The 15536-nt window shown below is 35.7% G+C and overlaps 2 protein-coding genes and 1 long non-coding RNA gene across 3 annotated transcripts in view; all 3 read left to right on the forward strand.

Moving 5' to 3' along the window:
* The first annotated feature begins 1577 nt into the window (after positions 1 to 1577).
* Positions 1578 to 2936, forward strand: LOC117787865 (serine protease inhibitor 42Dd). The gene is made up of 2 exons (XM_034626485.1): positions 1578 to 2601; positions 2665 to 2936. The coding sequence occupies exons 1-2, from the start codon at positions 1722 to 1724 to the stop codon at positions 2781 to 2783; spliced, it is 999 nt and encodes a 332-aa protein (XP_034482376.1). The 5' UTR covers positions 1578 to 1721; the 3' UTR covers positions 2784 to 2936.
* A 3468-nt stretch (positions 2937 to 6404) lies between these two features.
* LOC117786694 (protein naked cuticle) overlaps positions 6405 to 15536 on the forward strand; it is a 46848-nt gene continuing 37716 nt past the window's right edge. The window contains exon 1 of the mRNA XM_034625043.1: positions 6405 to 7467. Within this exon, the coding sequence (XP_034480934.1) occupies positions 7404 to 7467 (64 nt within the window). The 5' untranslated portion in view covers positions 6405 to 7403. The remainder of the gene's footprint in view (positions 7468 to 15536) is intronic.
* On the forward strand, positions 11107 to 14549 carry LOC117786695. The gene is made up of 3 exons (XR_004617643.1): positions 11107 to 11746; positions 13139 to 13141; positions 14537 to 14549. It is a non-coding gene; the product is annotated as an uncharacterized LOC117786695 (long non-coding RNA).

Here is a 15536-nt window from a genome sequence, read left to right on the forward strand (position 1 = left end):
ATCTACACTGAGAGGGGCAGAGGTGCTGCAAGTTGTGAGCCTACCCAGTGATCATTGAAATTTAAAAACAATCAAATTTTCGATGCGGCTATGAAGAGCAAGTGTACCTAAAATGGGTTATTACCCTTACATACTGCTGGTCGTGCCTATAGAGGTGTATAATTAAAAGGTTCTGTACACAGCATCAAAACAAAGCAAAAACTTTTATTTCTTACTTTTAATATGCTATAAACTTTTCATCTTTTTATCGATTTAAAATATATACATAAAACCCATATAAAAAACGTAACGGAAAGTCAGGGATTAATACATATATTATTATTATCAGGGTATCAAACCGAATGGAATATAGGTTTTAGTTGGGGCTTTCAATATGTTTGTAAATTGTTTTCGGTTATCGGCTACACAAAATCGTTGAAGTAAAAACCAAAAATCAATATTAAAATTCAAAATCAAAGTTTTCTCAAAAATCAATGATTACACCATGAAAGCATCACTTAACTTAATGTTATACATAAATCAGTTATTTTGGTGTGAATAATTTTGGCTTTTCGGGTAAATAATAAATAAATTTGATTTTGTTAGGGTTTCAGTTACGGTTACCGATTTCAATCAGTTAATACCGGCTAAGGTTCCGGTTTTAATTCCTGATTATTATTATTTTTAGAATCAGAGTACAATGTGTTTTTTAATATTATTATTGTATTTTAAGCACAGTCAAAAAAGTAGAAATTTACATAAGTTCAAAAATTTCAATGGGTACTTCATGGGTTAAAGTTTTGTATCATTCAAACGGCAGTTCGAAGACCTTTCCATTGATGCCAAAATGTATATGAAGTAACTTTAAATAACGAGTATATTTAGCTTTAGTTTTGTGTAAATACTTTTGACTACCCCTGTATTTCTTCTTGCAATTAAAATTGAGGTTCAACTAAAAAAAATGATTTTTTATGGACAACACTGATAACTTTGAATAAATGCAAGTATGCTCAATTGCACTATAATAGAAAGGGGAAAACCAAATATTCAAGACTTGTAGTCAAGGTTTTGTTATCAAAGATTAATTTCACGATATCAATTTGGATATGAAAATTATTTTGCATTTATTAAAACAATTGAATAAGTTAACCAGATTAAGGATTTGAATGATAGTTTTTTACTCACTTTAAATAGCAAGTACAATTTACGAGTAATTATTGTATAAGCTTTTATACAATGCAACTCAGTTGTAATTGCTGTAATCCATTTTAGGGGAGTCATCTCATATTTAACTTTTAGTCCATTCTTTTTCAATTTTTCAATACTTTAAATATTTTGGAGAACATTAAGAGTAATAATATAATTGGCATACTTTACTGGATTGACTTGCTTGTCTATTTGAAGCTCTGTACAAAAATGATATGCTAGCAACAACGTTATAGATACATAATGAGTCGGAAAATGCAAAACGAATACAATTAAATTCAGACTGTGACTAAAAACGTTCAACGAATCGAGTTTCTTTTCATTATTTATAAGGAACCCATAGATAGACCTCTCTATTTAGTTTGTACAAAATGGTCAATATTCAGTTTACGTTTCTTGTGATATTTTTATTGGAACTAAGTGCTTTTCTCTCGATTTTTGGGGAGAATGTAACCACCACCTTAATTGGACATGTGCTACGAGGGAGCGAGGATGACAATATAGTCTTTTCACCTTACTTGCTGAGAGAGAGTCTTATGCAACTGTACCTGGGAGCTGGTGGAGAAACAGCTAAGCAGATTGAGAATATGCTACAGTTAAATAATTCAACAAGAATTCGGGAAATTCGTCAGCTTGGAAGAAGGATGCAAAGGCTTCAGCGATCCCGATACTTAACATTAAAGAGTGGAAGTCGTATCTATGTGGCGAAAGATCTTCCATTATTGACAGCATATCAGAAAGAGTCGAGAGATTTTTTTAATACCACGGTGGAGAAGGTTGATTTTAAGAGCTCTGATGAAACAATTTCCCAAATGAATGCCTGGATAGCTAAAAAAACTGATAACAAAATAAAGTTTGCAATTACGGAAATTGCACATGATACGAAAATGATGCTTCTCAGTGCGATTTACTTTGAGGGTAAATGGAAATATCCGTTCAACAGTCTTGACACAAGAAAAGCTTCATTCTTTATACCGCAGAAAACAGGAGATTTTCGAACTGTCCTCGTGGATACGATGAAGCGAAAAGGGTATTATAAGTATTCCTACATAAGTAAATTGAATGCGTACTCCATAGAAATACCCTATACCAACTCAGATATTTCACTTATCATCCTACTGCCTAAGAATATGGACGGAGTCGATGAAGTGGTTCAGAATTTGGATGCAATTCACTTTCATGAAATTGCACCACGTGACGCCAAGACTAATTTTCGAATCCTATTGCCCAAGTTTAAAATTGGAAGTATGCTAAAAATGAAATCAGCATTAGAAAGTCTAGGAATCCACGATCTATTCAAAGATGCCAATTTGGGAGCAATGACTGAAATGAAGACAGGATTGTTTGTCAACGAAATCTTTCAAAAAACAGAAATTGAGGTGAATGAAAAAGGGTCAAGGCCTGTCACTATCAAAAGTTTGTATTTTACATGTTTCTTATAAACTATGCATAAATTAAATGTTTATTTTTGTGTTTTAGAATTAGATTTTGGCTACATTAGCAGACAATTTGTGGCTGAAGTTAACCATCCATTTGTGTTTTTGGTCAAAGACCGGACGACAATTTACCTTGCGGGACGCGTTAACAGACTGGAATAGTTGACGAAATTCGATTAAAGTTCGCTTTTTAGTTCTGTTTCACAAATCTCTAAGACTTTGACGACAAACCAACCGAAACATTTTCGGAGTCACTAAAATCGGCTGCCAGGAACCCATTTAAAATTTTTAAAGCCATTTTTAATTACTGTTTTATTTAATAAACAAAAATAATTGCAAAAAAAATTCAATTAATTCAAATTTTGATTAGTTCATTAAACAGATATTTGTTTTAAATGTTTGAATATTTTAAGCTATTAATAACTAGGGGGGCTCCGCCCCCTGCTTGCTTCACTCACGGTGCTACAATCGAGCATACTCGACTGTCAGAGACCCCGTACTTACTATGAAAAAAGCAAAGACTGCTAAAAATTAAAAAATTTTTGTTTCACTATACGCCCCTGCAGAGCGCTTTATTCAATTTTCGACTTCTTTCTCCAATTTAAACTAGTAAGGATGTCTAAGACCAGCTTAAAAGAATATTCTCTACGATTTCGCCGATCGGTCCTATGACAGATCCGATATGAACCAACTTCGGTCAGGATATATAAAACCAAGTAAAATGCATACTGTATTAGTTTGTTTGAGATATCTCATAAAACCAAATAGTTTTTTACACTATATGATATAGTGGTCCGATTTGAACCAACTTCGGTCAGGATATATGAAACCGAGCTGTATTCATTTTGTATCAGTTTGGTTGAGATATCTCATAATACAAAAATTTTTCATGTTAAAACTTGAACTTTGACCGATTGTATATTCTATCAGTTTGGTTATGATATCTCGTAAAACAAACAAGTTTTTCATACTAAGACTAGATCTTCGCCCTATTGGTCCATTGACAGCTATATGATATAGTGGTCCGATTTGAACCAACCTTGTACAGGATATATAAGACCGAGTTATATGCATTTTGTATCAGTTTGGTTGAGATATCTTGTAAAACAAAAAAGTTTTTTATACTAAAACTTATTTTCGACCGATTGTTCCTATGGGAGCTATATGATATAGTGGAGTGATCCAAAAAAAGAAACAAACTTGATCTGCCTGCAATATAGAGGAATCTACATACTAAGTTTGGTGTCACTAGCTTTTAAATTGTTCTTATAATTTGGATATGAAACTTTTTGTGTGGGCGATAAAGAGGGCGTGTCCGAATTTTGAAACAAACTTGATCTGCTTGCAATATAGAGGATCCTACATCCCAAGTTTGGTATGTCTAGCTCTTATAGTCTCTGAGATCTAGGTGTTCATACAGACGGACGGACAGACAGACGGACAGACGGACAGACAGACACACAGACAGACGGACATTGCTATATCGGCTCGGCTATTGATGCTGATCAAGAATATATATACTTTATGGGGTCTGCCACGCCTCCTTCTGCCTGTTACGCACTTATTCTTTAAAACAAACATAACAGACCCCTGTACTTTTTTTAAGTACGGGGTCTAACTACATTTAAAATGTACTTTATGTCTTCAAATTAAATTTGAAAGAAAATTTGTTTCGCCCTTCATTTTAAGCTTCATAAAATGAAACGCTTTCACTATTATTGTAAAATTAAAAATATATATCAAAAATATAAAATGTATTTCATTTCATTAATGTATTCCAAAAATTTATTTAATTTTTTTAGTAATTTATTATTTTAATGTAAAGTTTCGTTTGGTGTGTTGTTTATTTTATTTATATGAATAAGCTTCTTTCATTATTAAAATTGATTCACTGTACGAATGTCGAAAAATATTACTCAGAATACGAAAATTCGGAAAAAAAAAATTAGGAATCCAAAACTAGGGTTCCTAAATTAGGAAATCAAAGTTAGGAATACTGTTATTAGAAAGACAAAAATCAGGACAACAAAAATTGGGAATACAAAAACTAGGGAAGCAAAAATTAGGAAAGCAAAAATTATGAAAAAATAAATTGGGAAAACAAAAATTAGAATAATCAAAAATTAGGAAAACCAAAAATTAGGAAAACAAAAACTGAGAAAAAATAAATTAGGAAAAAAGTTAGGAAAATCAAAAATATTTTATTAAAAATCGCGCGATATTTTAATTGTTACTTTTAAGTCCTTTTTCGGCGTGTATTTGAATAATTTTTATATCTTGTTCATCTTGCTCTTTCATTGTATATTGCAAGAATTTGAATATTACGGGATGATTGCACCCTGCAAACGAAGCATCAAAGCTACTTTTCTAAGTTGAGTTTCCTATAATTTTTTCCTATATTTTTCTACCCCATTTTGGATTTCTAAAATTTTATTCTTTGTTTTTTTTATATTTTTTTTTGTAACTCCTTAAAAAAATTTCGGAATTCGTATGAGGTACCATTAAAATTAAATACATTTCGCTAGACTGTTATGTTCAGTTGGTCCGGGTTTTATATCCTACTACATTCACAGGGTATAACATCCAAAAGAACTACTAAATCTCTTAATCACCAAGTCTTAAATAAACAAATGCGAATGACACATTGTAATTTGTTTTTTTAAAAGTGTAAGATTCTATAAACAAAGAAATTTATTGCAAAAAAAAATTGTTGCAAATATTTAAATTTGTTTTATTAATTATTTGTATACCCGTTACTTAAAAAATAAGTAATAGGGTATACTATGTTTGTGGAAATGTATGTAACACGAAGAAGGAGGCATCTCCGACCCTATAATGTATTTATACTCTTGATCAGCATCAACAGCCGAGTCGATATAGCCATGTCCGTCTGTGTGAGCGCCAAGATATGAAAGACTATAAGAGATAGAGCAACCAAATTTGGCTTTCAAATTGCGTTGGAGAAGGTCAAGTTAGTTTATTGTTTGCTCATTGCAACCTGCCATTAATTTCCTGTTGGAAATTTCACGGCGACGTCTTTTAACGAAGGGCTGCCACCTTTCCCAGAAAGAAATTTCCGATCTGACAAGTCGTACCAATCTATGTAAAAACTTACATTTATTTATTTATAAACATTTATTTTAAATTTATCTTAGTTTTGATTCTATCATTTTTTTAATTTTTGCAGGGTTTTAGTTAGATTTTTTTCAATTTTCTGATATTTTTGTAGAGTTAAATTTGTAAGTTCTCTTCCCGAGGGGTTACGAACTTCAAAACTTCATTGAAATCAATACCTTTATTTTATCTTATATTAAATTTGCATCAAATTATAAATTATTGCAGAGTTATTGCATTTAGCAATTTTCAATGTCTTATATTTAAATTCACTGTTAGAGCACTGTTAAACAACAGTCTGGCCACTGTTTCCATCTGCAAGTCATACCATATGGTAGTTTATGAACCACTGTACGAATTTAATTATGTTAACAACAAAATTTCAATGCTGTTATGGATAACAGAACTCAAACCGCTCTTTCCCATTTAATTATCCTATGTTAATAGGAGCTGCGTTTTTACTTACAGCAACATTACAGCGCGCCAAGTTTCGTTTCCATTCGTTTCGCGCTGCGAGAGTAGCAGAGAGCCATGTCTGCCATTCACTACTCACCCCTCTCTTACTCTCTCGCTCGCTCTTTTGAACTAACCACTTTTTGTTTTGGTACGGTACAAGTCGAGTCGAGTCGACATCGACATGGACGTTTTGTGTTTCGCATGTTCAGTTTGTTTCCATACGCCTTACGAGTCGGTCGTGTATCTGTGAGATAGTCGCATGCGTAGCGCGTTGTGCGTGTTCTGTTATTCTGGAAAGTTACGCGATTCAACCGCAAGCGTGCGTTTCTTACGAATCATAAATAAACACAACACAACAACTGACTAAAAATTGTGTGTGATGTGATAGAAGTAGATGGCATAAAAGTATCTTGATAAATACGTAAACCGAAGTGAAATTTTTTGGGTGTGCATTTTATGCAGCGAGAATCGAATGAAAGTGCCGTTAAATCTAAAACCGCCCCCGCAACAATAACAGCAATAGCAATCGTGAAAGCAATAGCAACAACAACAACAACAAGTACACCCCAAATATTCGCTGTTGTCGTCGTCGCAGTCGACGTCGCCGTCGCAGTCAACGTCGCCGTTCGCATTTGGAAATACAAATCGTGTTTTGCGCTTTAACATTTTGCAGTTGTTGTTTGTTATTTGCTGTTGTTGTTGTTGTTGTCATTGTCGTTCGGCAAGTTATTTACGTCGCGTCGTGCAAACAGCAGCAGCAACAACAAAATTTACAATTAAAATTACGCGCGCTACTACGTCAAAAAGTATCTGCAAGATACAGAATACCAAAACAAAAACAGAAGGAGGCAGGGAGACGGCAGCGTGAGCACAATATGCGCAAAATTCAACTAAAATGCAGCATATCACGGCTGTAAAAAGTTTTACGATTCAACCTTAACGCCACCCACCCACTCCCCCGTCGCTAACCCAAAATAATGCCAGATACAAATTAAGGTCGCTTCGTTGCTCTGTGGCACCTGAGAGCAAGTGTATTAGTCTCAGCAGTAGCGGCAACAACAACAAAAGGATAACCCAACCACCCACAAAGGCCGTAAAACATTTTGGCCAAAGCAACATTACAGTTAAAGTCGCAGCAGACTCGTAAATTTGCTAACAAAGCACAAACAAAAACAACAACTACAACAACTGCCAGCAAAAAGAATTTCTGAGATGGCGGGCAACATTGTCAAATGGTGGAAGCACAAGATACTCGGCGGCTACAAACAATTCTCAGGTAAAATACAAAAAATCAATTCAATTCTTCTAAAAACTAGAAAAATTTAATTACGCTAAAAATTTAAAATAATAAAAACAAATTACAATGAGAGTAAGCTGTGAGCATTGATAAATAGTATCTCTTACATTAGAAGTTATCCACAGATATTTCATAAAATATTTTCTAGTATTAGGAAAGAAACAAAACAATAACTGCAAAAGGTCATTGTTTTATTTTTATTTTATAATTTATTATTAAATTTTCTCCATGGTAAAATACCATTTATCATTTTTGACTTAAAATATACTGAAAATGCAGAACAAATTCTTCAAGATATTTTCAATAGCTGCTATCTTAGACATACATTTAAAGAAGATTCATTCAGTCAAGGGCTTCTCCCAAATCCTTTTCCAATAATTACACACAAGAACAACAAAAACAACAATGCGAACAACAACAAAAAAAGCAAATGGAAAATGTAGGCAATCGACAGAGCGTTCTTTATCTGCAAGATACACAGAACAAGGCGGCGTTCGCTTGTGGTCGCTCGAAAAAAAGACACACAAAAATAGAACGTAGAAAATCCATAACAAGAAGAAGAAGCAGAAGAACTACAGCAGCAGCAACTCACAAAACATCAAAAGAAAACGACGCACGAAAAATAAATAGAAAATGGGAAAACCAAAGAGCACCGGCCAAGTGCTCCGGAGAATGCATAAGGGAGAGGCAGATGCAGAGATGGAGGAAAGATGGCAAGAGCCAAAGGGAAGACTACAAGTATCGAGTATGTTCGAGTGTGCTCGTAAAGAGATCGAATACGAATCCCCAGAGGCTTTCGTGATCAATAAAAGGCGGCAACTTAGGCAATTTCTTGGGTACAAAAGAAATATCATGAGTCGGGGGCTGGCGAGCAAAGCGAGCAGGGGGCGCGGCCCCTAATAATGCCTAAAGCTAGTCAAGTAATTAATATTCCTTTTATATATTTTAAAAAATAATTAAACACAAAGGATTCTATATTTTTTTCAAGAACCATATAATAACCACAATAATAATTTTAAAAATATTCAAGAAATAAATTTTCTGATTTTTTAAATAAAATATTTGAAGTTTGTTTTTGTTCGACTTGACTAGCTGTATTTGTATTTGTAAATAAATGAAAAGGGTTCCCAAGTGGCGGCCAATCTTGCGACGACCTTTCTGCACAAACAAAACGTCGCGTCCATGGAACATCAATCAATCAATGTGTTTTTTTTTGTGGCAGTTCAGTGGAAACGTTTTGCTGTTCAAGGGCAAAGAGAGAGAGAGAGAGAGAGAGAGAGAGAGAGAGAGAGAGAACGAGAAAGGGAGTGGGAAAGAGAGTAAGGGGAAGCGAAAGAGAGGTGAGACGGGGCTGCAATTGCTGCACCAATTAAATGCCAGGGCAACACTTTGAACCCAAGCCAAGGATCGAGAGCGGTGGCAACCCTGGCATACCACAAGCCCCCATACACTAATTGCTTGCAGATGCAGGCTGCAAAGAGAATTCAAAGGAAACCCAAAGGCACGCCGAAGTATGCAACTTCAAAGAAAGCAGCAACATCAACAACAACAACAACAAGTAAAGGCACCAAAAACCGAAAAGAAAAAAAAAAACAAAAAGAAAAAACAAAAACCCAAAGAGAAGAGCAAAACACATTGAAATGCCGAACGAGCGAGCGAAAATTTCTTACCTGTTGCAGGTAAAGGCAGCTGCTATGCCACAAAAACCTTTTAAAACCCTCACGTTGATAAACAACAACAACAACAACACCAGCAAGAACAACAAGCAGTCGTATCGTCGTCGTCGTCGTCGTTGAGTCGCCGCCACAAGCAAAAATAATAATAACTGAGAGCGGCAAGCGGCGTCGGCGCGTTGCAAGGCAGCAACAGCAACAGCAACAGCGACAGCGACTCCTCCATCTTCAGCTTGCAGCTCGCTGCTCCCAACTCCAACTCCAACTCCATCCCCAGTCGCAGTCTCCAAAGCAGGCAACCAGTTCCGCGCTTCCAACTATGCCAAACATCTCGGCGGCCATACACAAAAGCGGTTTACAGCCGACGATCGACAGACAAACAGACAGATCGACCAAGCGACCAAGCGACAGACAGACAGGCAGGCAGACGGACAAACGAGCGTACGTTGTTGTTTTGTATCTTTGAGATACACACACCGCGCGTTGAGTGCCTGGGTTTGGCCTGAGCCGCGGGACAAGCTGCGCTTTGCGCTCTGTTCAAAAGATGCGCTTTTTGCTTTGAGTTCGGCAACAGTGCGACGATGCACAGTGGTACAACATTGTTATTTATGGTGATGAATTGAAATGCATATGAATAGAGCCTACAATAGTTGGGATAATTATTTTAAATATTTATTAATTATGATTAGTGTTATCAGTCATTAGTTTAATTATAAAATCGAAATATAATTTAATCATATGTATATAAACCAAAGATAATTTAATCATATGTATATAAACCAAAGATAATAGATTGAAAGAGATGCAGTTACACATAGTAACTATTACAAAAACCATTTTTAAGTACTATTTATTAATAGAAAGATGAATAAATAATCTAGAAACTGATGCACCATTAATTCTCAAACGAAAATGGAATTTTAAAACAGTTAATAATACATAATTTTAAAAATTCTTCATACAAACAATTTAATAATACTCGTACTTTTAAGCAGAAATTTATAAAAGAATTAAAAAAATAATCCAGAAATTGTTGCAGGTGTAAAATATGAAATAAAAAAATATTTTGAGGGCCAACAAAAGTAATAATGGTAAACTCAAAACCAACTTATTAACAGAAAACTGAGAACAAAAAACAAAGAATTTGAATTATTGATTAAAATCACAGGAATTGCAGTCCAATTAATAAGTTATGCTAATAAAAAGCTTTTTAGAAACAGTTTATCAATAGAAAGATGAATGGACATAATTTTGATTTTATTGCAGCAATTGTCAATATTTTTTCATTTGAAATATCAAACTATTTGGTTTATTAAAACGATGGGAAGAGTTTTAAAAGTAATTTAAGAGCATTGTGTACCACTGTGCCTGATGCGAGTTTCGCAACTTTTGCCTTGGCTCTGGCTTTGTTGTTATTATTATTGTTGTTGTGAATTACGGTAGAAGGCAACAGGCGATTCCAATGGCAGGCAGTCTGGCTGTCCGGCTGTCCGGCCGTCTGTCCGTCTGGCAGTCTGACAGTCTGGCAGGCACCCATGACAGGCTCAAGCTTCAGTCTCCAAGCAGTGCTGCATTTTTCGGCTGATCCAACTTATAGAGCGCAGCTCTCTTTAAGCAATTTTCGTAATATTAGCCAGGAAGTTGCCGTTGTTGTTGCTGTTGTTGTTGCTGTTGCCTCGCCTGACATGCCAGCGACCTTATAAGGCTTGGCCCGAGCCTCAAGCCTCGAGCGACTATTGGACACCAGTTCGAACTGGTTTTTTGTTTTACTCGGTTTAAATTTTTTTATTTTTTTGAGTCTGCGTCTTTTGGCCTGGGCCGCCAAAAACAATGCCGCCTGTGCCAAAGATAAAAAGCTGTTAGCTTGTAGCTTCTGCATTTTGCGACCACTGAGAAGATGACGGAGGAGCAGCATGAGGATGCCAGGGACAGGGGCAGAGGTAGAGAGCGAGGGCCTCAATCAGAAGATATATGTAATGACTTTTGAGGTTTTTGTTTTGCTCGTCAGAGTTTGTTTTTGTTTGTTGATTTAGCAATTGGCTTCTTGGAAATGTGCCGCCAGAGTTCAATGAGCAAACATACACACACACACACATATGTATGAATATATACACACACGTTGGGCTCTCTTAATATATAGCTTATACATATGTAAATTGTTAGTTTAAACATAAAAAGTTACCTGGAATTGAATACATTTGTTTTCTCTTGCTTCGTTTTTTTTGTTGAAAAGTGTCGGCTATCTTCAGTTAACGTTAGTTACTTTTCAATAAATATGATGGAAAAATCATGTCAAGCAATCAACTGGCTTTCTGGCAATTCTCTCTCTGTTCCTCGCCCCCTTTCCTTGCCCTTTCCCTAGTTCCTAGTCCCTTTTCCATTTCTGTTGTCTGCAAATTGTAGAGTTGACTCGGTTGAACGGTGTCGGTGTCGGTGTCGGTGCGTCTGACGTCTGATTGATAAGCGAGCGAGCTGCGTCTTATCTTAATAATATTTAATGCATAGCAGGCGCGGAGGCCGCTCCAAATGGTGACTGGGCAGAGGGGAGACGGGTGCGGGGAGTGTTAAGTGAAGAGCAGAAGAGCGTCGCATTGAAAATGAAATTGAAAATAATACAAAACGCTTTGTCGGTCATTAGCTTTGAGTGGACGCTGATGCCGCCGGCGTCGTCGTCATCGTCATCGTCGTCGTCGTCGTCGTCGTCGTCGCTGTGGTTGCCGCATTTGGGGATCGGTTCAGTTCGGTTCGGTTGGGGTTCGTTGATTGTGTCAAAGCGAAAAGCCGCATCAAAAGTTCAACCGCATTTGGGGGATAGAATTGTGCCATGGGAAATGCTTTTCCCAGCTCTCTCAAGCTCACTAATTAAGCTCTAATCGTAATGCAAATACAAACGCATAAAACTGATATTCTTTTGCCATGATGCCATTATAATAAAGAAATGAAATTGCTAAAAATTCGATGATAAATAAATAATATTTTTATACAACCTTATGATTTAAGGAATGGTCAAAAAACTTTATAAGTATAAAGCCGTAAACGTTTTTTTTTAAGCCTATCACAACTCTATCATACTCTTTAAAATTATATTTAAGGATTAATAATAAGATAGCATTCTCAGAAACAAGTTTCATTGGCATTTTATAAGTCTTATAAGTAACGACTACTTTTTACTCATTTTTTATAAACTTATTCCATTATTTAAAATGCAATTTTGTTTGAAAATTGCAAGTTTAATTATAATTGAAAAACAAAATATAATAATAGTATTAACAACAAAGAAAATATGGAAAAAGAGGCACTTATAATAATTATCTGGGGATTTATTAGTCTATGCTTCATTCCGTGCCAGGACCTACAACAACACAAGGGTATACAACGATTCCTCATTATTGTTTTTTTTTTCGTTTCTCTACAAAATGTGATAGCAAAAGTATTCGCCGGAGAGATAAAACTAAAAGCGTTCAACAAACCAAACCGACGACAACAAAAGCGTACTATGAGTTTGTGTGTGCGGGTGTGTGTGTGTGCGGGTGTGTGTGTGTGTGTGTTTGTGTGTTCTATTTGGGCGTTTGTCTGTTCGGTCTGTTGTCAGTGTATGTGTGTGTGTGTGTGTGTCAACGGCACACAGACACTTTCCGCTTTTGAAGTGGCTTTTAATTGATAAAAAGCAAAATAAAAGCAGAAAAAAATAAAACCCATAGAAAAAACGGCATTACACATACGCCATGGTGGCTGCGCAGCAAACTGAACGCTGATAGCAAACGCACCAAGCGACAGTGACAACGACAACGACAACGACGACGACGACATTGATATTAATTCCCACGCTGTTGATGCCCCTGTGGATGTGTGGTTGAGTGGGTCGGTGGGTGAGTGGGTGGCTGGATAAGTGTTTGGGTTCCAGACCCACCGAGTTAAATGATAAAACGTGTTGCACACTCAGACAAACGACAAGAGAGGAGCTGAGCTGGCAGCAGAGAGTTTAAAATGCAAAACTGAAAACTGGGCAAGTTGACGTTGAGTGCTTTTTGGGAAAATGGTCGACAACAGATAATGGATGGTCTATGGACTTCTGGTTAATGCAATTGAATGCTAAAATAGCTGAAATATATGTAGAATTGGTAAACAAATCAGCAAGAAAACACAAAGTGAACTTTAAGAGAACTTTCCGTTGATAAACAGTTGTGGATACATAGAATGCGATATATCTACAGTTTTGATATCAATATCAATATGAAAATGTATTTAAAAAGCCTGTATCTTGCCTTATTATACTTTTGTTGAACGATAAAAACGATTTCCAATTAAAATAAATTTAAATAAATTTAAAGTCAGTTAAATAAAAAAAAATTATTTTAAAACAATTGGAATAAAAACAAATTTATCTATACTATCTTGACAAGTCTCTTTTTAAAGATTTTTTAACATTACATGTGAATCCTTAGAATTCCATATATTTTATATAAACATTTTAGTAATATGTACTCGTTGTTTTTAAAAACATTCCTTTGTTCTCCCAACTTAACCTAATGAAAGACCCTCCATTGTAGAAGTAGTTAGTTCCTTTCAGTCAGTCACTTGAAGCTCTTAATGTGCGCTTTTGTAATTTAACGCTATTTTATGCCTCCTCCAAATGCCCAGCTCCAAGCTTCAGTAGGATGTGTAGTGGATTTGGGGCTCCTGTCTGGCTTCATCGTGGTTCGAGTTGATGTTGGCGCATACGCGGCGTATGCGTAACGAGTCGATGAGGCTCGCCATTGTTATTATGATTATTTGTAATGTATGTGAATTATTTTGTGGACGGGCATTGTTCAATGCTTTTAGCATTCATTCTGTTTTTCTGTGCTCAGTCCCGTGTTAATCATGCTACATTGCAAGCATGCCACAATAATCATAATAATCAACAACAACAACAACAACATCAACATCATTATTTTAGATATATTTATGTATTATGGGTCTTGTGCTGGTCTTGGCCTGGACTACTTTGCTCTGTTGCCATGGCTCTTGATAAAAATTTAATGTAGCATGTTAACAAGCGAGCCGTTATGATTACACACACATACACTCACACACACACACATACAATAACAACAGTAAATGGCAACTACCACAAAGCAATTTCAATACAACAATTCTGCAGTCCAATTTGCCATTTCAATGATGATGATGATGGTGATGATGATGATGGCCATGACGATGTCTCCATCGTAGGCAAAAGGCGCAAGAGAAGTCATCAACATCAACATTCGCATTCGCATCCTCATTCGCATCCTCATCCGCATCCGAATTCAAATACGTTGTAGGTGCGCCGCCGTCACTTCAGGAAATGAATAATCAATATTCACAATTGAAATTTTCTATAAATTGGCAAGAGACCGTCGCATAATGCTCGTAATAGCCATAATATTTTTGCTGCTCCACAATTTGAGTTTCAGCTTGAAATTGGGCAATCTTTTGGGTCTCGAATCGAATCCGATGAAAATTGTGAGTTGTCATAATTAGTCGGGTTTTTAAATGATAGAAACTTGAGTTTAGGAAGATTGGATTATTCTTTAATAGTTGCAGGACAGAAAATAATAGTTGTTAAAATATAAATTAATTTCTTATAAAATTTAATTTAGTATTTTCATTATCATTTAGTAATGAACTTAAATAAAGTTTCACCATAGATAAATTAGTTTAATTTGTTTTTTTTTGTACTCTCTGCACAATTGGGCTTATTAAATTGTAGTCTTTGATAGCACCGAAGTATTGGGTGGTTGTATGGGTCAAATCAGCCCCGAGCACTTCCAATAAAAGCAGCACATTTAATGATATTTACAGCACATTATACGCAATAATACTATAGCTTCAATCCACATGAGACTTTCATAAATAATTATAATGGTATATAATTTATTGCACAACAAAAAACAATAACAATAGCCATAATGACGCGGCACACACACACATATATACTCACAGACACACACACACATCTGGAGTATTACATTAATGTATTTATGTTGAAGTTGGAGCTGCTGCTGCGGCTGACGAAAAGTTTTAATCGCTTTGAGAGCTGATGTTGCCCATGTTAACGCAGAAAGTGGAAGGGGGAGGGAGGGGATGGGGAAGAAAATTCCATCAAGGGCTTTATCATACGTTCAACTCGCTATCGTTGAAAAATCCACAACGACGTCATAAATTTGTAGCGCCAATTAATCATTTTCTGTTTTCTTTTTTTTTTACACAACCTCCCAAAAGTGTGAAAGTAATGGAGTGGGGCGGAATATATATTGTGCATAGCAGAGCATTTCATAATGAGTGACGTATCCATCAGATACACTTCTGAGTATCATCAAAATAATACGGAAAACTCTCAAATTCCATTCA

The sequence above is a fragment of the Drosophila innubila genome, assembly GCF_004354385.1.
Source record: "Drosophila innubila isolate TH190305 chromosome 3L unlocalized genomic scaffold, UK_Dinn_1.0 0_D_3L, whole genome shotgun sequence".
Taxonomy (NCBI): Eukaryota; Metazoa; Arthropoda; class Insecta; order Diptera; family Drosophilidae; genus Drosophila; species Drosophila innubila.